This window comes from Antedon bifida, chromosome 4, assembly GCF_963402885.1.
Source record: "Antedon bifida chromosome 4, ecAntBifi1.1, whole genome shotgun sequence".
Taxonomy (NCBI): domain Eukaryota; kingdom Metazoa; phylum Echinodermata; class Crinoidea; order Comatulida; family Antedonidae; genus Antedon; species Antedon bifida.
Genome location: NC_136229.1, coordinates 21,093,804 through 21,118,035, shown reverse-complemented (window position 1 = coordinate 21,118,035; position 24,232 = coordinate 21,093,804). Strand labels below are relative to the sequence as shown.

The 24,232-nt window shown below is 33.9% G+C and overlaps 2 protein-coding genes across 4 annotated transcripts; both read left to right on the top strand.

Moving 5' to 3' along the window:
- Positions 1-656: 656 nt before the first annotated feature.
- Positions 657-4,476, top strand: LOC144839718 (membrane protein BRI3-like). Of its 2 annotated transcripts, none has more exons than XM_078695184.1 (3): positions 657-799; positions 1,900-2,071; positions 2,928-4,476. In XM_078695184.1, the coding sequence occupies exons 2-3, from the start codon at positions 1,945-1,947 to the stop codon at positions 3,197-3,199; spliced, it is 399 nt and encodes a 132-aa protein (XP_078551310.1). In that variant the 5' UTR covers positions 657-799; positions 1,900-1,944; the 3' UTR covers positions 3,200-4,476. The 2 variants fall into 2 exon arrangements, with proteins under 2 accessions (XP_078551310.1, XP_078551308.1); XM_078695182.1 differs by having other exon boundaries at positions 1,882-2,071.
- A 2,166-nt stretch (positions 4,477-6,642) lies between these two features.
- On the top strand, positions 6,643-22,404 carry LOC144839122 (tectonin beta-propeller repeat-containing protein 1-like). 2 transcript variants are annotated; one of them, XM_078694431.1, is made up of 24 exons: positions 6,643-6,735; positions 7,252-7,501; positions 7,642-7,830; positions 8,154-8,282; positions 9,563-9,685; positions 10,145-10,325; positions 10,617-10,714; positions 11,075-11,197; positions 11,472-12,594; positions 12,978-13,108; positions 13,291-13,446; positions 13,691-13,840; positions 14,072-14,217; positions 14,348-14,475; positions 14,805-14,907; positions 15,231-15,327; positions 15,432-15,511; positions 16,983-17,090; positions 17,623-17,679; positions 17,858-18,032; positions 18,206-18,434; positions 19,928-20,034; positions 20,167-20,274; positions 20,524-22,404. In XM_078694431.1, the coding sequence occupies exons 2-24, from the start codon at positions 7,265-7,267 to the stop codon at positions 20,680-20,682; spliced, it is 4,137 nt and encodes a 1,378-aa protein (XP_078550557.1). In that variant the 5' UTR covers positions 6,643-6,735; positions 7,252-7,264; the 3' UTR covers positions 20,683-22,404. The 2 variants fall into 2 exon arrangements, with proteins under 2 accessions (XP_078550557.1, XP_078550558.1); XM_078694432.1 differs by lacking the exon at positions 16,983-17,090.
- Positions 22,405-24,232: the final 1,828 nt, after the last annotated feature.

Below are 24,232 nucleotides of genomic sequence, written 5' to 3'. Positions count from 1 at the left end.
CGCCCTATATGAGTGGTGATGTAAAACCGCATAGCCATAGAGTAGGCCTTACGCTCTGAGTGGTGGTGGATACTACCGGATAACATTTCAGTGGCTGATAGGGTGATTGTTAAAATTCATCACGATCATCATGATTCAGTGGGATAGAGGTGTAAATTGGTTTTTCGGAAATATTTTCGTCATTTTTTAAAAATCATATCCTGCTCGCCGAGTCGCTATACCCCATTTCCCCTCCAACCCGTCCCAATCCATTTTCTCCTCTCATTTGAGTCCAACTTCGGTCAATAATGAGCTTTATTATAAGATATTTACTAAATAACCATTTTTTAAATTTACTTATCTAAATATTTTTTTTTAAATCGAGTAGGCCTACTGTTTGTTTGCTATCCATGTTTTAAATACTGGTTGTATACGTTTGATGATTTTATTTTTTTTAAACTGGTTATAGTTCACCCAGGGAGTTGTAAAATAATTATTATTATTTTACAAGTCATGGTTCACTTATATGATTGTGAATAAATAAATAAAAAAAATAAAATGTGTTATAAAGTTCATTGGATGACGACCGAAATAGTTTTAAATACCGCCCTCTTTAATTTCAGAATTGTTCCTTTTCTGATCCTCATCATGTGACCCTATCGAAATAGAATGTTTTTCACATGATTGTTTATGACGAGAAATAAAATTCTGTACTGTTTGTTCAGCATATTGTTGTGATATACTGACATTTGCTATATAATTAATATATATCGGACACTTAATAGTGCCTTTATGTTGTGTTATTCAACAAACAAATAAGGTAAACATTATCGTTAGTTTTTTTGTACTTATTTATGTATTTCTCCCTCTAGTACTAGGCCTAGGCTTAGGTTATTATTAGGCCTCTAGCCTACTACTAGGCTACTTACTAGAGGGCCAGGCCTAGCGTACTAGGCTGCTAGCTAGGCTTGGTTGTTTGGTGCTCGGAGATTAGCAGCTAGGCCTAGGTAGGCCCTACCTTCTTTGATAGTAACAGTGCTAGGCCTAGGAGGTGGTAGGGGCTAGGTCTAGTAGTACTGTATAGAGTAAGTCATGATGATGGGTGAATAAACAGATATTAGCATTAGGCTAAAGGATCATATCATTTTTTAGGTCATATAGGCCTATGCCTACCAGTAGACTATTTATTAATTGTTATTTAGAAAACTTAATTAAATAAATCATCAAGTAAACAGTAACATACACCATAAGATATTATAGTCCACTATAATATCTCTATGCATACACATCATAGTGTACAGCTGGTCTGATATTGACAAACACTCACTGTCACTGACAGAACTAGGCGTAAGCTACTGTCTGTGGTAAGCCTACTACTACTAGGCCTAATACTATTTCTATGATTATGTCTATATTATAATTATTATTATTGACTGGTCCGGTAAAAACAAATTTGTTGAAAAAAATTTCAAGTTCAAGTTTATTGTTTCACACAATATAATAATTGGAAATAAATTGACATGTCGATTTTATGGGTCGTCCTTGCATCCATTCACTTTGGTTTTATTAATTTTAATATTCCAATTGTTTGTATTTTTTCTTTTTTATGTATTTTAAATGTATTGTTGAATGGATGCTAAATGAATAAATAAATATAAAAAATAGAACATTTGACTTGGTTTATTACCGTACTTGGTATTGAGCCTAGGCTATGTGTAGTTTTACTAGGCTACACCAGATGAGCTAAAAAAGACAGTTCGGTGCTGTCAGTCTATATACTTAATTTTTTAGGAATCTTATATGTATACTAACTATATAAAACTGTACAAACAGAACAGAGAATTTTAGCAATTAATACTATATAATATAAATGTATCATAATTTCTATTATTAATAATAAAGGTAAACACTACATTCCAGAGAACCGGGATACAACAACTCCACTAAGCTACAATATAATAAAACATGTCAGCACCTCAACAACCTCCACCTGAAGAGAAGCCCCCAGCTTATAATGGCCAAGGGATGATGCCACCAAAAATGGCCAATGGTGCACCACAAGGCTATGGTATGCCACCACCTGGATATACAAGTAAGGACTGTCATTATTGTGGCTATTGTATGTTCTAACAGTACATTCACATTGTATTCTGTATTATGTAGTAAATTATGCTTACACTAATTATGCAGCTTGGCAATTTATCTTTATCATACCAATTTACGTTTTAGTCCAGTAAAAATACATTTTTTCATTTAAATAGCTCTTTATATATTGTTCTGATCTTATTGTCAAGATGATGATGATCTATACAAAATTTATTGTAATATAAGTGATGAAATTCAAATTTATAAGAAAATTTGCTTATTAACATTTTTTTTATATGGCCGCCACTTTATACTTGAGTATATTAAACAACAACATCAAAAGCCTTGAAAATATTTATCAACTATGAATCATAATGACTTGAGGCATGGAGTGCTAACATAGAGTCTACCAGCATACTATATCTAATTGTGATATAATAAAATGACTGTACTGTATTACACAAATCAATAAACTAATCAATGTGTGAGAAATAAAACCAAGGGGATTTTCAAACAATGTAAAATACAGCCATGAATAATGCTTTTACTGAATATGAATAAGACTTACTCCAAATAAAAGATTAAATCAACCTTTTTTATTGGATCATAATCATCATCATCATCAGTGTATCAAATTAATTTATCTACCTACCTGCAGTTTTGAAAAATTCTTTTAAAGCATTGTGTACAGTAGGTCAGTTATAGTCGTTGCCTTGTTGGTATTTGTATTTATAATGCATTTTAATTTAAATATATATAAATATGTAGTATAATTTAATGCATTGACCATTTATTCTAATTTCAGTTCTAATTACAGTATATATTAATTAAATTGGTTATAAATTAACATTTTTATTTTCTAGGCTACCAATCAGGGGCACCACCAGGTTATCAGCCAGCGCCACCACAACCAGGCTATCCCCCTCAACAGGCATATGGCCAACCAGTCACAGTCACGCACACCACAAATGTGGTTGTTGTAGGTGGGTGCCCTGCCTGTCGAGTTGGTGTTCTCGAAGATGATTTTACCGTCCTTGGTGTGCTCTGTGCCATTTTATTTTTCCCGCTAGGAATTCTGTGCTGTTTAGCAATGAGGCAGAGGAGATGCCCAAATTGCGGAGCTGTATTTGGTTAATAATGAAGAATCACGTTTGGAGTCAAGGGATGGAATCATTTGAATCAGCTGGCTGGCTCAGAGGGGAAAACACTTTGGACAAATATGTAGCAATTCTTGGCTTTCACTCTTTAAGAGAAATTTATGATTTAAAAAATGACTACTATTAGGCCTAAAATAATGTTTATTGCCCAATATTTAAATAGTTAAAGTAGAGAAATATTGGTGCCAACGTAGTAAATAGAGCCTTGGATTTGTAAGCTACATTTCCACAATTTTATTTTATTGTTATATATTAAGTATTATCTGTCTTTCCCCTCTGAGCTGAACTGGAATATTTGTTTTAATTGAAAACATTTCTACTACTACGCAACGCAAGCAATTTAATCTCTTAAGTTATTACCTTCGTAAACATGGAATAACCAATATTGTTTATTTAAATGATTCATGTTTTGTTTTGAAAAATAATTTGTAATTTTTAGTGATATATTTATGATTGAATAGAAACTTGTACAAAGGTAATCTTTGGACTTTCTGTATATAATTAACATAATTATTATTTGCTTGATATTGCTATTTCCCATATTTGTTCATTATTTACACAAGAATATATAGTTATTGGTGACTGTTTAAATATTCTAATTTTAATATCGTTTGAAGGTTTTCGTCTATTGAATATACAATATAGTTTTAAATATTTATTTTTAATATTGCAATCCATTATTACCGTATAATTTGCCGTTTTTCTGCCTATTGGAGTTCTAAAGCAAGCCAATTTTTAAAATAATGTTATCCAAATAAAATAATTGTTGGCTGCTCAAATAAATTGTAGAATTCGTTATCATGCACCTATAAATTAGGTAGGTCCATGATGGAACAATGGTTTTTTTCCAATGCTATGGAATTGCTATTGTATTACATTGCAATATGACATCTAGTTTATTGTTTTTATATTCTGTCATGGCTATACTAGCCGTAATTCTTCTCAACAACATTCCATGCACGTAACACATTACGTTATTTGATTAGCATAAATATAACGTATGGAATCGAATTTATATTACGATTTTTTTTCAGCCCAGTATAGTTATATTCGAAAATTGTATATTTAAAAAAATGTTTTTTATTATTCATGGAATAGATAAAATTAAACAATAATTGCTTTTTACTTGTTTATTGATAAATTACATATAGTGATAATGCTATAATAACATGTTAGGTACTATTAAAGTAGCCCTATGGTGATAACGTCGTTTTCTGTAAACAATAATATAGAATAATAAATCATTTATACAGTATTTTGTTTTTTTTTCTTTTGTGTCTACTTTAAATATATTTGCGCGAATTTATTAGTTCAGATTGGTTGCGCACTTCTGTTGCATGCAATAACGATCGACGAAATATATTTACATAATAAAAAGTTTTTATTCTACAACTATAGGATAACCATGCTGTCGTTAAGAAAAATAAGATTTAAAAAAAAATCTAATCAATTGACGTCATGATTAAAAACAATAAAATCGTTGTATCGTCACGATGTTATTGCCCTTACTAATCATGATGTCATTTAGACGTGTGAAAATATTATTTTAAATCAGCAAATGGTTCCTATGGTTCTAGAATGAAGACTTAGTATCTATCGTCGATCGTCAGTTCTTTTGTTTTATGTTAGAAAAATGCAAATCTATTCAATCGTTATAGTCCTAGTAGTATAAAAAATGAATGATGAAGAAGTTTGTTTAAAAACTAAATGGTGACGGGATGGTCCTATTTGGACTGGAGGAATTTTAGCCCTGGTACCGTATATTTTTCGAGAATATACACATTGTCTTTGGGTTTTAATTTTGGCATGATTTTGGTAAAAGATGAGTCTCGACGTCATAAAATGTAAATTCTTTATGGTCGTATAATGAAATGTTGATGTAGGCCTAGGTTTTAATCATGGAGGTATAACCATGGTTTAATTCACGGCAGTGATTTTTAATCCATTCTGTGCGTTCATCCGTCTTTTATATAGGCCTAAATCAAGGATTTTAAACAACAGTTAAAAGTCCTTGGCCTAATACATGTTCAAAATGTTGTATAATAGGCCTACAGTAGTAGGCCTACTGCTGTAGTGTTATGATTGAATTCACGGATTTGAAAAAAAAATCGATTCGTTAATGATCAGTTATTAACTCGTGCAAGAAGAATGCTATACCTACACAAAATGTGCTAAATAATCGATAATCCTGATGGTACGTGAAGTCAATATAGAATAGTACTGTAGTAGTAGGTCATAGAGATATTATAATATCTCTATGAATATGATGAGTTAGGTTGATTGAGAGGCACGAGAGGACCAAAGATTTACTGCGCTTGTTGCCGTGCCATGAGTTTGTATTTATTTATTTCCATAATTGCCATTATATATGCCAAAATATCACTTTAACCTTGGTCGATAATACTGGTGAATTGAGAAAATTGACCAAATATTATTGTTAGACGATATTATATCCAAATTATGAAATACAATTACGTCATTGCTTTAAAAGTGGGGGGCGGTAGAGGGCGGTAGCCAACTTAATGAGTTGGTGATGGATACTAAAAATGATTGAGAGATTTATTATGCAAACAATTATACTTGACACAATGCAGAATCTTTCCAATTAAACACGAATATAAGTTAATTTCAAGATACCACTGGGACACCATATGCCGATAGCGTATATACAAGAAAATTCAAACAAATAATTGTAACTGTATCGTAATATTAATAAATACAATAATTTCAATTTGCTTGATATTGATGAGCTAATTTTATGTTAGTGGATTGAGACAAGCAGAGACAAGTGTATGCTTATTTTAAATCCCAACCAAATTGTATTAAATATGACAATGTTAAATATTTAATTGTTATAGGCCAATTTTTTGGTTGATCATGTACTGTATTGTTGTCCTGTTGTTTAAACCCCATAAAATATGTCAACGTATTTCCAATGTAAATAAGTTGACATATTTTTAATTGTCGACTTAATTGGTTATCCAGGTATTCCTTGTACTTTTCTATTTTTGACTATTTTAATTGAATATGGAATAAAATCAATCAATCATTTATTATTAATACGATAAACAATAAATTATTAATAAAAACTAATCATTTTCAGTCTGTTTGTATCTAAATTGTGAGAAAATGTTTACAGGATTTCCTCTCGTAGTTTATGCTGTTTTTCAAGGAATCATTATCTCTTTATCTAATTAATCACAAAAAACCTATAAGAAATTGAATCACTGAAGTCTAACCTATTCGTAATTTCCGATGAATAAAAGGTAAGTGGCGCTATACAGTTATACTTACTTATAAATCATAAATCATGGAATGGCACGATTGATCTAGTAGTCGGGCCGTGTTAATATGATATTTTTCGATATTTATATATTGCATAAAAAAATAATAGTGTAAAAAAGTTCGCGCTGGTTGTTTGTTGGGTTTCGACTGATGGAAGTTAATTTTTAGCAGTTTTACTAGAAAATAATGTATTTGTGCATGGTTCATCTCATTGAAAGTTTGAATGAAAGTATGTATATGTAATAAATTGTTATCTGGTCTTATTTTAAAAGTTTAACAATGTTGTAGGTTGAATGTTGGCTAGGCTAGGCCTAGGCCCGGTTTATTTTACTAGACCAGTCACTAGGCCTAGGCTAGCTCGAGAGTCCATACGTCACACACAGTACACACACCGACTGTGTAGTCGTTTCCTGATGACAGATGTTGTCCCCTGTTTTATTTATAAAGGTAGGCCTAGCATAGCCAGCCATATTAAATCAGATTTGTTTGCACAACACCAAGTATAGGCTTATTTATTATTTTTAAAGTAATTAAAAACTTTCTTGTGAACATACATTTATTTCGTTTGAATTTTAAAAACAAATTCATAATATTAAATATTATTATTTAGGCCTAAGTTTTTGTTTATTTTCTGCCTTAAAATTGAAACGATTGTTTTTCCCCTTTTCGTACTCATACCACTGTAATAATAAATATTCAAATTCATTCAAACATGCATGTTTTACAGTATTCTCTTTTTCTACAGCCTATGTTACACCATGGTAGTGTCGTACCTTTGGGGAGTGGATAGTTTTGGTAAAGCCTACACTCTCTCCACAGAGAATCAGTACTGGGAGCTACGAACCAACGCATTCAAGGGACGGAACATTGATTTCAAGCGAATCTCAGCTGTACAACAATGTGCTTGGGGCTTAGGTTGTAACCAACATGTATATGTGTATGTACACAACACAGACGTACCAATCAGATATCAAGAATACACATATGAAAATCAGGTTAGAGGAATTACTTTATTAGTTACTGTACATCTTATTTATTGCTGTTGTGTCCTCTATCAATGTATCTACTTTAATATATATATTTTTAAAATACAGAAAAAAAAATTGATGAGAAATATAATATTTATTTTATTCAGAGATGGAACCCAATCCATGGATTCTCGCCTCGTTCTCTATTCCCAACGGATCGCAATCCATGGAGTAATGAAACTGGATCACGTACCACCGTTGAACCACAGCTATTCTGTCTTCCCTCAGAGCACTGGAGCTGGGAAGGCGACTGGTATATAGATGAGAATATAAGAGGACAACCAACAGGAAGAGGGGTAAGTTAATACATGAATAGTGAACTAGTCCAGTTAATTGTGATGCACACAACTATGCTTAAAAGATACAAACTTGGTAATTCATTGGGATACAGTATGTATTTTAAAATTCTATTCTCTACACCAACAGTAGTTAACGTACCATTTTGTTACACACATGCAATAATATCGTCTTTCTTAATCATTGTAATTGTTTGTAACTACTGTGGAATAGCTTTGTGTCAGGCAAGTATTCTCAATGTACTTAGTATAAAGTACAAATTACGTCAGAGTAGGGCAAAACATCTGACCAATTTCTAATTCATATTTCTATTCCCTGTAAGGGATGGCAATATGCTGTTAACTTCAATGCCAATGATCGCTACACCGCTGATAAGAAATGGAACTCTTGCGTTAGGCGAAGAAAATGGATACGTTATCGGCGGTACACCGCAATGGACGTTTGGGCAAAGGTAAGATTCAGACAACTATTAGTATATAAAAATTGATATTTTCTTTTGACCAGCTATTAAAGTAGTTTATCAAATAAGTACTATAAGACAGTTAAAACAAGGCAATCTAACATTAACAAAAGGCCACTGAGCTTGCCTTGCCAAAATAGAAACTTGTAACAGTCCGTTGATCTTAGGTCTGGCTGCGACAAATACCGACAGTACTGTACTATGTACATATTCTCCGTGGCGCGCAGTGTCTGTTAAGGGGCGTGGAAGTGATCGTGTTGCAGCCACAGATAAACCCTTTAATCTTCAGAGCTCAGCATCCTGTTGTTAGATTGCCTTGGTTAAAACCACTATACAATATTGCATTTATATTCAGTAGGGAAATCTAACAATGCTAATGATGACTAGTTGGGTGAAAGGTTCATAAAATCAATATGGTCCTTTTATTAAATTTTATGAGCCACACTTAGGATAAGAACAGCAAGCATTATGAACTAAATCATTCATGATTCAAAGGCAAAATTGTTTAGCATTCATGTACTTTTTATTTTACCAATATTGATCATCTTAACTTTCCAAAATCTGAAAAAAGAAAATCTTTTTAACATACCAATACGTTTTTCTTTATTGTGTTTTTTTAAATCATTGTTTTCTTCTACAGTATTTTAGTTTACTTATAGATTATTGAAATTAATTGATTCAGCACGTAGGGCTATTGGATATACATTTTCCCCAATTATACACAATATTTCGATTAAGTTTAAGTTGTGTACTTTACAGCACTAACAGAATTTTTTTTTAGTGGATTTTATTGGTAATGACCTTAACCTATCTGAAATTAGATGAAATAATAATAGTTCATAATAATTAGCTAAAGATAAAGCGAGGAAAGATAAAATTATAAAATAATCATGATCTTATTTGATCATATTTTGAATTATATTTACAATATTACTGAACGAATATACCCTTTTTTCTGTTTTATTGTTATTCAAGCTCAGATTTATAGGTCTCTTCAGGATTTTATAGTTGCAGGCACAAACACTCTTTAAACAACTTGGCAATAAAAATATAAAAAATGTTAACATACAGATAAGCTGAACAGGGCTATCTTAATACTGTAAATTCAGAATATTTAGACTACATTATTCATTTTGTACTTTATATATCTAATAATTAAATCTATATCTATATCTAACATAATTAATTAAATAATTAAAATGTTAAATGAAATAGCTTATGCGATTGATCTCTTTACTTTGTATTCATAAATAATTTTGATTATTCTGCAGGTACCTAGTCTCCATCCAGACCCTGTTGAAGAACCATTTATGGATCTGGCGGTAGGAGGCTATGAGTTGGCAGGTCAGCCAGAAGGTTTCCTTACTGTATGGACAATAACAGCATTAGGGAAGGTAAACATATGGTAATTGTGCCAACATTGTATGTAAATTACCTTATTGTCACTACAGCCACTAAAAATTAAAATATTTAATCTTACCGTCATTTGAAAGAGAATGTAGTTACTGCAGTAACTGCAGTAGTTTGATAGTGTTGTCTTTTAAGGTTGTCCTTATAAAATAAAGAAGATTTATAATTTTAAAAATTAAATATAATTAATTGTTTGCTATTAAAATATTTAATATTGTATTGGTATATATTACATGACTGTTTGCAGTAAATATTGATTTTCAAACCTAATTATATATAACGTTTTTTTTTATTGTAAATATTTATTTATTATTTTGTCAAGGGTGCATTATTAACTTAATGATTTGTGCTCTGTGTAGCACAGATCTTAAATATGCAAACATGCATTGGGGGTGGTATATGTGGAAATAAGATATTGAATTGAATTCTTCTATATATTCTAGGTCTTCTGTCGACATGGGATCAATAAGAAAAGTCCTGAAGGTATAAAGTGGGTGGAGATCCCCATTAAGGATGGCAAAGGAATGGTTCAAATCTCTGTTGGGCCATCAGGAATCGTGTGGGGTGTCACCTGGGATGGTGTGTCAGTTGTACGCATTGGTGTGTCCAGAGATCATCCATTTGGTGAGTGTGTCTGTATAAAAATGTTATGCCCTCAATTATCATCAAGATTATTATTGTTAACATTGTCAGTATCATGACATAATGATCAAAATCATCGTTAAAATCATAATCCCTAACATTAGAATAACTCTGTCTACACTATCAAACTTTATGTGATGTGCCAATATATAGACACGATGATGTCATACTACCATATTTGGGAACATTACACCTTCTTTTGTCAAACTTGTTTGATAGTGTAGACAGCTTTAGTTGCACAATTTTTGGAATATTTTTGTTTGTTTTTTTCAGGGACAAGGTGGGAGTATGTACAGCCACCTCCTGATATTAGGATTTGTCAGGTGACAGTTGGTTCAACTGCATTGTGGGCCATCTCAACTAATTATAAGGTAACAATTGTCATTTAAATATTCATGACTAAATATGAATATTCAAGGAATACAAAAAAAAAACCTTGCATGATTGAACATAGAACTAAAATATAACCTCTGTATACAATTCTTTACGTTAAACCAGTAATAGATACGTACATGTGCGACGTTTTGACATCTGGCAATGACTAGATGTTAGCGCCCCTAGTAGTAAACTTGGTCTGCGATTTGTTGAAGTTCTTCGGCTTTTCAGGTGAAATGAGTTGGTCATATAAGTGAGAAATGCAGAAACCATCTTTTTTTCCTGTTTCTTCCTGTCGTCTGTAAATGTCCCATTGTCCATCATAATATTGTGATTCATTTCTTGTTTATTGTCAGGTTTGGTTTCGGACAGAATTTGATGCCAAAAAGGCCCTGCTGGATAAAAGGTATGCCACAGGTGACTCATGGGTGCTAATGGTTGGTCGTATGTCATCAATATCTCTAGGACCCAATGATCAGGTGAGGAAGGTTTTCTGGTCTTTATGAACAATTATGAAAGAGATTTAAGGCCAGTTTACACAGACAAGCGGTAATGGTAAGCGAAACCGTGTAGCTTGTCCCATGTAGAATCTGTATCTATCTCCGCGTTTTGTGTAAATGATCATATGGGATAACAAAGATTATATATTTTTATTACAGTTTCCGCTCGTCTGTGTAAATGGGCCTTTACAGGAGAAAGGAATTTTCAAATTATTAGTGCTCTGTTATTAAAACTTTCTTTTTTTATTTATAGGTGTGGGCAATAGGCTTAGAAAATCGTGTTGTACATTTTCGACTTAACGTCACGCAAAGTGAACCTAGTGGTCGTGAATGGTGTGGTATTGAACTTCAGGAATGGGGACCATTTGACACTACAAGCCTCACTGAAACCTCCTCAGTTGGCATCAGTGAGGGAAGTGGTCTTAGTCGACGAATATCAAACACATCGTCAGAGCCTAGGAATTATGTCACTGATGACTGTGACAATTCAAAGTTGCTTCCAGTATGTAGTTCATCTATTCCTGCAAATATACCGGACTCAAAATCACTCCAGTTGAATTCTGCTGCTCCAAACTGTTCTAAAACAATGGGGATTAAATTTTTACAAGATTTAGAAGATGGATTACGAAAAATAAATTATACGGAGGATACTGGACCAAGAGAAATGACTGTTAATACGAAAAAAGTACCGGTTAATGGTATTAGAACTCCGAATAATCATAGCAACGTTGCGTGCGTTAGTCTTCCTAATATAACACCTTCCATTCCTCAATGTCCGGTCTTGAATACAAATTTAAAAGACACTAAAAGTGCGAAACATATTGAACGAACAACCAGCTGGCATTCAGACGCCACGGATGAAATCATTGATTTTGTGAACGATTTTTCTGACGATGATGTTATTGAAGGAACGAATAATGATAATGAAGATAAAAATGATGTAGATGTTGAAGTAGATTTATCAAAAGTGAGTTTAAATGATGATAATTCAGGGAATAAAATGTGCAATAATTTGAACGCAACTGATAAAACTACAGAAGATAATGACGAACAGGACTTATGTAATGTGAAATCTGAGAAAACAATTCATGATGCAAATCTAGAAAATTCCGAACTCGATTGTAATGATAGCGCCATAGATGTAATTCAATCGTACGAGAAACTTGGAAATGCTGAAGAAACGTGCAATAGGGATGAGACGCAAGATAGTGGGATCGATATCGAGAGGGGGAGTCCGATGAGTAGAATTCATAGCGAGGAAAGCGTAATGGAGAGCACGCCCTCTGTGGATGTGTCAACAGAATTGAAGTGGGTTGCTATCAGTGGAGGTGGATGTTTAGTGGATTCTTGTGTTCCAATGTCTTGGTTCCAATCAAGTAAGTCAATCAACTTTGCTAAATATTATGTATGTCATTAGTTACTTCTGCTCTCCTCACATATTCACAACTCAAATAAGTATAGTAAAAATAATGTTTGTTTGATGTGGCCTTGTATCTGAGGCATTCGGATATTTTTAAAATTTATATCTGAGGCATTTGGGTATGGGATTATATTTGAGACATTTGGGTATGGGATTATATTTGAGAAATTTGAGTATGGACTTATATCTGAGACATTTGGGTATGGACTTATATCTGAGACATTTGAGTATGGGCTTATATCTTGAGACATTTGGGTATGGGCTTATATCTTGACAGACATTTACGTATGACATTTGACACAATACATTATATTATCGTATGTAATTATATTGCTTCAGGTCAGCAGAATAACGCAGCTTACAACCGAATTGAGGAAGGTGCATGGAGATGGCTAGTGTTGAGAAGATTGCAGGAACGAAGGATCAAGGAAACAGCCAAGTTTGAGCACTATGAGAGGGCTGTTGAAAGGGTAGGATAAGTATTGTAATGATTCACACCTAACCAACATAATCAATATCATCATAATTATCATTATCATCATTACTGTCAACATCATTGTCAATAATATACAATCACATGAATTTACTGTGTTATACAATACTACTAAAATGGTGGTGTTTTAAATATCTTTTTCTTTCGGTTTTTATTCAGAGTTCATGGGTTAAGGTTGGGCGTATGCAGTATGTAACAGAAGGGCGGCGACGCCAATGGGTAGACTGTACAATAGAGCTAGAGAAAGAACTCGACGGCAAAGGAATTAAACATAGCAAGTTTACCTGTCACTATACCATTTATGGGAAATCAAGGGTAAGTGGTGTTCATGTAACAAATTTAAAGACTCTAAGAACCACATTACATGGACATTTTGAATTTATTACTACACCCCAATTCAGGGTTGACCTTTATTAAGGGGACACGTTTCACAAAATAAACAAGGGGAAATACATTGTTTTAACACAACGGCCAACTACTGTTCAGGGGACATCCCAATTATTGAAATTCTTTTTTGAATTTTCTAATACTATAATTTTGACCTATTTTGGCTACATAGCATATACAATATCTGCTGAGTGAGATTACGTGTGTGTTGGAAGTTAACAATTCAGACAGGCCAGCATTTGGTATTTACACTGGCAAGAGGGTGCTGGATAGGAAGCCTATCAAAATCAGAGGCAACTCGCATAAGGAGGTCAAAGAATGGGTAAGTACATTGTGTGTGTTATAATACCTTGTGATTTCAAAGCGTACTTTAATCTTCTAATTTATTCTACTGGATGTTAGCTCTACTTTTCATTCTGTTAATTGCAGTAGATGAGTTGTGGCATAGACAATAACAATAGTTTTTCTCTTAGTTTTTCCTCCATTACCAGGCAATATTTTATACTGATGTTACGTCCAATACAAAATTAATCCTATATTTCTTTGATCATAGATTGCAGCAATGAGTCTAGCATGCTGCGAGGTCCGTGGTTTGCATGGCCCGCCCTCAAACAGAGCAGCTTGGTTTGTGTCATGTCGTGGGGATGTCTTCGTTCACGAAACAATGTCAGATATAGAGGTTGCTCCTTCAAACAGAATGTAAGTCAAGTTACTCATCTATTAATATAACTAGTAAAAAACAAAATATAACACCACTACCAAGCCAGACTTGGTAGTGGTAGTTGTTGGAAAAAGTTTTAAATATGAATCTTTGGTCTGTTATAATCAGGTTTTGGCGTCAAATTGGAGGTCACATGGCAACAGTTGAGTCGTGTGCCGCCGGTGTTGTGTGGGCGATTGGTATGGACCATACACCCTGGGTGTATACTGGTGGCTATGGTGGTGGTATATTTAAGGGTAAGCATTGTTGTACTTGGTAAAGTAAGTAATATTTATTACCTTCCAAGAACAGTACAATTTATAAGACAGCATGATATATGAATGAAAATAAATACATAGAATAATACAAACATTAACCTTGAGAAATTAAACATGGAAAGCAGGGGATAACCTTTTAAGCCCAAGAGCTTGTTTCCAAATGGGTCCCCAACAAAACACATTGATACAATGAAAATACTTATAGCTTAAATGAATGCTAGATGTGGCTACTACTAGTTTCCGGACAAATATCCAATTGCAGGGAACACAATATTTGTATAACTTGTTTAATTATGTATTCTTTTTAGGTATTGATAGTAGTACAGTTGGGATTAACACGCAGACTGACACAAAGAATATTTATATCTATGAAAACCAACGATGGAACCCAATTGAAGGGTTCAGCTACAGGTGAGATTTGTTTTTTTTCATACGCATCCAACAGCAAGCAACTCGGCAATTACAGGATGGATAAACTATTTTATAATGTATCATGCTAATAAACTAAGTCTTTGATGCTTAGGGAGTGGGGTTGAAAGAGTTGTGAGTTAAAACCCTTGCACTAGGTCAGGAAGGCAAGCATGTTACAGCTCCACTACAACCTGATTTCTAAACTTTCCAATCTGTTTTCTCTTATCATATTTCTCGTCTTTTCATTTTCTACTATTCTTTTCTCACTCTTCTGTTTTAGGCAGAATAGTTTCTATTCATGTGTATGTGTTATTTATTTTTAGGGGATTCCCAACGGATCGTTACACATGGAGCAATGAATCTGGACGGCAGGATTGTTCTAAGGACAAAGTCAACCCACCGTCACAACACTGGAACTGGGTATGTATATCATTGCTTCATTTACAACACTGGACTCCGTATGTTCATACAAGTACATGCCTTGCATATCTATTTTATTGATTCTTATTCAATTATTTTTACAGATTACGGATTGGTCAGTTGATTTCAATATATCAGGGGGAACCGACCCAGAGGGATGGCAATATAGTCGAGATTTCAAAAGGTTAGTGTTAGTTTTAAGAATATACACATAACAATCTAAAGCTCTGTTTACACTATGAAACTAGTTTGACAAAAAAAGTGTGATGTGCCCAAATATGGTCATCTTGTCTAAATATATCACATCACATTTTGTCACATAAAGTTTGATAGTGTAGACAGAGCTTAAGCATAATGAATATAGTCTATAGGAACAGTTAAAGTAAACAATTTTATGAATACATAAATTCATATACGCAACACAAATTATGGGCGGAGAGAAAAAAATAGTTTTTGAAGCAATTTTAACTTAATTTAAACTTCTTTAGCAGCAGTGATATCTTTTATGTTGTCAACAATATACATTTCTTGATGTTATATTACAGTATTATTGATCTACAGTAATACTGCCAACTACATAATAGAAATAGTAGACAAAAATGATACTGTGAAATGAACAATCTTATTACTTTTACTGTATTCTATTTAGGTTTTTTTTGTCACTTAAGTTGGTCATTATCATTGCACAAATCTTGTTGTAGCAGATATATATATATATATATATATATATAATAATGAAAGTAGATCTTGGTTTAAGTCTGTATGATTTTGAAACGGTGTAGTATTGATGTTTAATCACTTCATGGTATCTATACTCTATCTAAACCTGTTTCACGAGTCCGGCATTTTTCATGTAAAAGCAACATTAAATTCCCATTCATAAAATTCATATGACATGGTCCTGGATGTGATGCATTGTGGGTATAAAGTAGTCTTTTTTACTAGTTTTTTTATATTGGGTACAAATTATATGTTAATAGGTTTGGTAAATGTGTGCATGTTTGTAATAGAAATCATTGTGTTTAAGCAAATTACAAAATGGTTTAATGGCTGAGGTGCTCCAAACTCCTAGGAAATCACTGACATCAATGGTTCATGCATGCCAATGGTCTTCAGACTACTGTAGGGCTAAATACATTCATAGGAAAATACTGGTCTACATATTTATGGTATATACTGTAAAGCTCTGTCTACACAATTAAACTTTATGTGACAAAAAAATGTAATGTGCCCATATATGGACATGATGATGTCATATAACTACCATTTTTAAGCATATCACTACCATATTTGGGCACATCACACTTTTTTATCAAACTAGTTTGATAGTATAGACAGAGCTTAAATCTGCATACATGACACATTGTGGTCATGTTGAATATAGACGTGTATAGTATGAGTAAATGAAGAATGTGTGTAGACGCATACTATTTAGTAGACTCATGTAGGACACATATGGGTTATGTGATCCTAAACATGTTCAGTATAGTAGTAGATATAAACACACGGTATACACATTTAGTTATGCCTTCATAAACATGTACACCTGTGAGACATGTTTTGGTTTAACACTTGGGGTATAGACTGAAAGAAACTATCTGGCATTCATTTTAATCTGGATTATTACTACCCACAATGCATTACTCTATGGACAGCGAGAATGACATGTCTTTCATGTCGTTTGGAATCCCGATGTACTCTGCCGCTTTAAACATCATGCCGAAGAAGATGAGATCAAAAGCCAGCACTAGGGCATACTCAAAGTGAGTGGTACTCTAGTACGCTAGTGTTTACTCAATATTGTTACTTTTACAATTACCTGTATTCCATAGTTTAACCAAAGCAAGATCTGATAGTAATTTATATATATAGTGGTAGAATTTACTTAAAATATTATTGTTAACTTTAAAAGACTGTACCGTATGTAACATTATAATCTCCGCAGGGTCCAGGCTTGTGATAAGCTGTTGCTATTTTTCTGGACTTTTTTTGTAGTTTGTTGTCTAATAAACTTGACTGAACATCAAAATAATTGATTTTGAACTTGAGAAATTTAAATTCTAAAGCAATTTACAACCACATTGTAGTTTAAAGATATATTTTCCCCTTGAAAAAATAATTGTTTAAATGTTTTTGTTGTTGTTTGCTTATTAATCTTCATTTTTACGTTTTTGGAAGACAATGTATCTTTAATTTAATACAATGAATATATTCATGTTTAATTGTTCTTCCTTCAAAAGTGTTATCCCTTTCTATTGTTTGACCATGTATTAATATTTGATTTTTTTATTTCAGAACCTTTCATAAAGAAAAAAACTGGAGAGATGTTGTACGACGGAGGCGATGGGTTAGGTATGTCAGATATTTAAAAAAAAAAAAATGCTGTTGCTAATTAAATAACAATAACATTCAAAATAATCTAGACTGTTCTAACTTTAACACTTTATAATTATGTGGCTATATAATAAAGATGTGCACACAAAGTAAGGTTATAGTATACTGTATAATAGAATAATAATTATCCATTTAGGAAATGTCAACTGGTGACAACTGGCCCGTGGCAAGAAGCAGGTACTTTGCCCCTTCTTGATATTTCATTACAACCAGATATACATGAGGAATGGAACATGTCTATTGCACTTTGGGCGGTGGCTGCAAATGGGGATGTAATAACACGGCTTGGGGTGACAAAGCAGTGCCCAAAGGTAGGCTAATGTATGGTGGCGAGAAATGTGTTGTGGTGGCTGTGGTTGTAGTGCTATTGGTGGTGGTAGTGATGGTGGTAATGGGTTTTAATATTGCTGGTGCTTGTGATATATAGCTATGGTTGAATTAAATTCTACTTTTATTTATAACTATTATTATATCATATTTACAGGGTGTCTCCTGGCAGCATATTCCCACAGACCAGCCTTTCCAGGCCATCACCATCGGTGGTAGGTACCAGATCTGGGGGCTAGGTCGCGATGGTTCAGCCTTCTACCGCAATGGTGTGACACAGTCCAACCCTGTAGGCAGTGCCTGGTTTCATGTGCGTGCACCGTCTGTGGCACCTCTGAAGCATATCTCAGCTGGTGCTAATTCAGTGTTTGCCATTGATTCTCACAGTAAGTACTCAACTGATATTATAAGAAGAAATAAACTAAACTAGAGTAGAACACCTCATTTCAGAAACTTCCATTCAAGGCACACCCCTGTTAAGGGGGCACTTTCCTGTGAAACAAACGAGGGGAAATAGAAGTTAACACTATGGCAACCCCTTTTCAAGGCACACCCCTGTTAAAATGGACCTGAAATGGATTTTCGATTTTTTTCATTTTAGAATGATGTTTTGGGAGCTACTAGGTGTTGCTAGAATGTATAGTGTTACAAAATATAAATTGGCCCTTTTGGGGAAAGCCCCATTTGAAAATCAAAAAAATTCGCGGGTGACGTCACTTTGCGAATATATTCCTATCCCTCCAATGGACAATTTGCAGTTTTTTGGCTATAACTCTTGAAATCTATGGAGTATTTTCTAAAAAATGCTTGTGCATTTGCAGAAACGTATTTAGAATTTTTTTAGATAAAATTATTACCGTATAAACGGTTATTCATCGAGTAAATGACGATTTAAAATCTTAAAATCAACGGGTTTTTTCTGGCAATACCGAAGTTGGCCTGGCAACGTTGTCCGGGATACAGCTCCGTGCGCAATGATGCGTATCCATATTTTCCGTCGTTCGTGTATTATTTTGTATATCGTTCGTAATTTGTACTGCTAAAATGTGTTAGTTTCTTTAGTTTTTAGTTTAGCAGAATTAAATTAGTAATATGAGATAATTATGATAATTTATTTGTCACGAATCAGGCAGTTCGAAAACGAATTTTATTCATATTTTACTTTGGCTTGACAATGAGCGCAGCAAGTTGTTGATATCGCTTTGGTCCTTGGAAACGGAGCCTCGCCGCATGATGTGGGTGGTGGATCGACTCCGCGCGCTGGATTGGGGGCCTAGGCCTAGTAAAGGTTTGGGAGGTAGGCCTTCTAAATTCGGGTTTTTGAACAAACGAAGTACATTTTAGGGACCTATATTTCAACAACATTAGAATAAATTAGTATTAGTGTCAACGCTTCGCGTATCTTTCCAGGCCGTCGATCATTCACCGACTATCGGGCGGCATACACGCTCTCGATATCATCGTGTGTATATGTGACGTCGTGAATATAGAGGCTTCCGACGGCCGTTGAAATAGAATATTGCAATGGCGTGAGTAATTTTCGCTAATTTACCATGGTATCTTAAAATTTCGTTTTTACTCAAAATACTATACATTTTGTTTTTATTTGTATGGGTTTGTGCTAATTTGATACATTTAAATAACATGTGTGAATTTCTTGAAAATCGAAAGTCCATTTCAGGTCCATTTTAAGGGACCACTTTTCCTGTGAAACAAAGAGTCAATATATGTTTTAACACTATGACCAACCCCTATTCAAGTGACACCCCTAGGAACACTTTCTTGGGTCCCTTAATAGAGGCTCTACTGTAAGTCACTGGTTGCTTTATTTATTAATTGTGTACTTATCTGATTGATTAACTTGATTGTTCTTGTCTAGTGAACTTGTGGTATAGACTGGATATTACACCAACGTTTCCTGAAGGAACAAAATGGATCCATGTTTGTCAAAAAGTCCGGAAGGTTTCTGTCGGACCAAAAGACCAGGTAAACTTTCTGAGCTTCAAGAAAAATAAATGGTATTAATGTTTGTGTATGGTAGCTTATTTATTTCTCCTGATAAAATGATGACCGTGTTAATGGTTTGTAATGAAGTTTTGATTTGTTTAAATTATGCAGGTGTGGATCTTGGCAGATTATGTGGATGGGGGACGTGGTGTGATCTGTCGGAGGGAAGGAATAAACTCAGCAAAACCTGGGGGAACTGCTTGGGACAAGGGAGCAGGGGTATGTCACAAGTTGTTTATTCAAGAAATATTTGACATTTTTAATTATTATTTCTTTTTTTTTTCATTTCATTTATTTTGTCAATTGAAAAACATAATAAAACAATACAAATAAACATATATATATATACAGGGTCACGAGTGTCATCTAATATAATTACAAAACTCTTGAAATACATTTCAAAACTATGTGATCTAGGATAACATCCAATGATACAGTACATGATAAAACTTCACTTCGTTCCTGTAGGGTGGAATTATTCATCTTTCAATACGAGGCTGCACCAAAGAAAGTGGACCACAGGTCAAAGTTGAAGACATTGCCAAGGCAACAATCCATGGTACTAACATCGAGGACCAAACTGATATTCCTGTATACACCAGTGGTAAAGATAACGCTCTCTGTTGAGCAATAACATTACTTGATTCCTGAACAAAAAACGTCAAATAATCCGGTGCGTTAGTGCAACAAATAGGGATCTTTCGATAAAGCTCTGTCTACGCTATCAAATTATATGTGACAAAACAGTGTGATGTGCCCAAATATGGTAGTGATATGACATCATCAGGTCCATATATGATCACATCACATAAAGTTTGATAGTGTAGACAGAGCTTTAGTAGTTAACCATTGTGTGCATACACTGCCATGAGAGGAGTTGTGGCACCTTTTCACTCAATTCAAAGGTGAATCCAGGATTTTGAAATAGTGGGGTCCAGGGCCTAAAATGGTAAAATGAAGTGCTGAACCTAATGTCTTATCTTTTGAATTATAAATTGAAACCGCCTATTCTGACCTATTTCACCATTTCCAGGGCTTGTCTTGAAAATTATAGGTGTGCTACAAATTGCACTCCTCAATACATTCAGGAATGCTGTACGTGTGCTTTTTGTATTTTGGTGTGTAGAAGTTTACCAAATTTAAGCGTGTTGTAAATCACACTCCTCAAGGGCAGTTTAGGAGTGTGTTAGGTGAGTGATCGTACTCGCTCACCTTAAAAGACATGGCCTGAATTTCTATATCCAGATGATGACAATCTGAAAGCTCTCTACTATTCCATTTTGTATACTGTATCAATCATTTCATTAACCATTCATTTGTGTATTCAATCTGGTATTCATTTATATAATATATAACTAATTCAATAAATGTCCACACAAATCTTATTTTGCACAATTAACAGATTTATATCTGAAATGAATTTCTAATCTGATGAAACTTTTTAATGGTACATACTGTATTCATACACTATATGCACCTTCTTTGAATAGTTAATAGTAGACAGTGGTGTAACGGCTATGAGTGCTCACTGGCTAAACCCAGGGGCCCCGGACCTTATGGGGGCCCATGAGCAGTGCCCAGAGGAAAAAACAGGCATTAAAATATGCCTAAAAATGCCCGAGGCCTCCAGCATTGGAACTTGGAGGGCCACTTAGGTTTCTTAATTAGGGGCCTCAGGCCTCTGCGTTACGCCACTGATAGTAGAACTGGGTTGTAAGAAAGAAGGCCTAGTATTAAGGTAATAAATACTTGCTTTACTGGCCCTTCTTTCAGTACTAGATAAGAAAATTTGTTATTTTATAATTAATTTAGCTAATATAGAATTCATTGAATTGAATCAATTGTATTCAGATAAACTTATGAAATAATTTATATAATATAATCATTTTAATTTGGCTGTACCATAGTGTTAACACATATATTGCCCCTCGTACGTTTCATGTGAAAGTGTCTCGGCATTCCCCTTAATAGGGGAAAATGTTTCTACTATTTATGGAGAGAAGATTGCTATTCATATTCTCCATGGATTCAAGATTGTAATTGTTTAACAGAAATATAGACATATAGAATATTAATATGGCTTCCCACTAGCTACACATCTGGCCATTGCAAGTGATTTGACCAATCACAATTAAGAACGTCACTTCACGTGATTGCCCTACTCATTGCCATAGCGCAGGCGTGTAGCTAGTCTACCAGTTTCATGAATTATTTATTAGCAATATATGTACACATTTTCATATATATTTTATTGTATAAAAGATATCTTATGTGTGTAATGCGCACTTAAATTGACAATTACTGGTGGCTGTTAAAAATACAGTTAAGAGAATAAACCGCCTGAACATATTTTTGTGTCTGAAATTTCTGTGTATTATATTAAAAATAACAACTGTTATATACGTGTAGCACACATAATTTTTTCAGGACATTGTAGTTGCTACCTGATTAACATCTAGCCACTTTTAATTTCCACGTGCCCAGTCTACTACATGGTAAAAGGGTCACAACGTAGACTGTAGCAACAATGAACGCTAACAATTGTGTTGCCGCTTTAATTGCGATTTATTTATTCCAATACCTAGAAATAGGCGATTTCTTTTATTCAAACTTTTCCAGCACCTTTTAACACCAGTTGTGTGTCGTCATCTCCAGCAAAAACTAACACTACGACAGAACACTGTCTCACAACGAAAACTAATATTGTACAGTGTGGAAACATGAAGAAAAAGATGTTAATATGTTGCAACTGCCTTTTACACCGCCGACCCGGGTAACATTTTACGTCGTTTACACCGGCCTACATTTCCGCATTCATGCGTTCCGGGTTACACAATTCCGGATCAACTCCGCATTTTTGCTGGCGGTGTAAAAAAGGGGTATTTTATATTTCTTTATACCGTAACGTACGTTACAGCAGGATCTGGTTTTGTTTCTGGTTTTTCATTATGAGCAAATTAGTTCGGTTGTTAATAGTTGACAATTGAGGCTGTCTGCAAATTGTTAATATGATGACTAATTGATGTTAATTTGTCCTCGGTTTGTTGTCGTACGGACATCCTTTAAAATGTCACAGTAGTCGGTATTCACTCATTTATTCGGTGTTCGGATGTGTTCATTCCAGTTCACTTGTTAGTAAAAATATCGTCTGCCACAATGTAGTTACGTCATCTCCGTCCCCAAATAAGGAAACTTAGTGAATAGTACGCACTTCTTTTATTTAGGAACTATCAATTGTTTAAATCTACAGTGTTGTGTATTATCAATGACTTTACGACGATCTTTTTAAAATTATATAGGCCTATTATTCAATAGAAATATGCAAATGTATTACCATTGATATGCATTGATACACCACTGAGCCAATACTACTGAATGAGATTTATGTTGGGAAATATCATTCATTAAATTGGAAAGTTATCTCTGTATTCTTTCTCCACTGAGAACGTTCACAAACGGATCTCCAAGCTCCGAACAAATCCCGAGATAACGGATTTAACAACAGCTACCTGAAGGTAAGTCCATGGATTTATTAATACTAATTATAAATCATAATCTTGACGAAGGCGTATATATGAGGCCTTTATTACCAAAGTCTCTCAGACGACCCTTTTAAATTATTTCAACGAATATTAGCTTTTAATATTACCAAATAGACTTAAATATTGGGAGAGAGTTGTAAACTCAACTCAATAAAGAAAATGGAATATATAGTCATTGACTTTAGCGTCTAGAAGTCTATACCGTAATATCCCAAATAACATTATTTTACCGCCGCTCAGTTTCCGGACGTGATTCTCATTTTCAATCTTTTGTTGTCGCTGAGCAATTTAAGTTATATGGCATAATTAAAGACTTGTATTTATCCTTTAAATGTACTACTACAATGGAATTCATAATAGTTCAATGTTCGTAGAGTAATTAGTGAGTTATTAGTACCAACGACCAACAGTTGTCAAACCATACAGGGCATAACATTGCATCTGATGATTAAACTTTTACATTCATTGTAACCTATCAACTAATATTAATGGGCAAACGTGTCATTTGTATCTATGCATACCGTTAATGATCGATTAAACACCTGAGTAGAATAAACATCGAATTGTTCGATCATTTCACGGTAAAACCAGTTACAACAATGTACATTATTGCGTTTCAGTTGATGTAGGCCTAT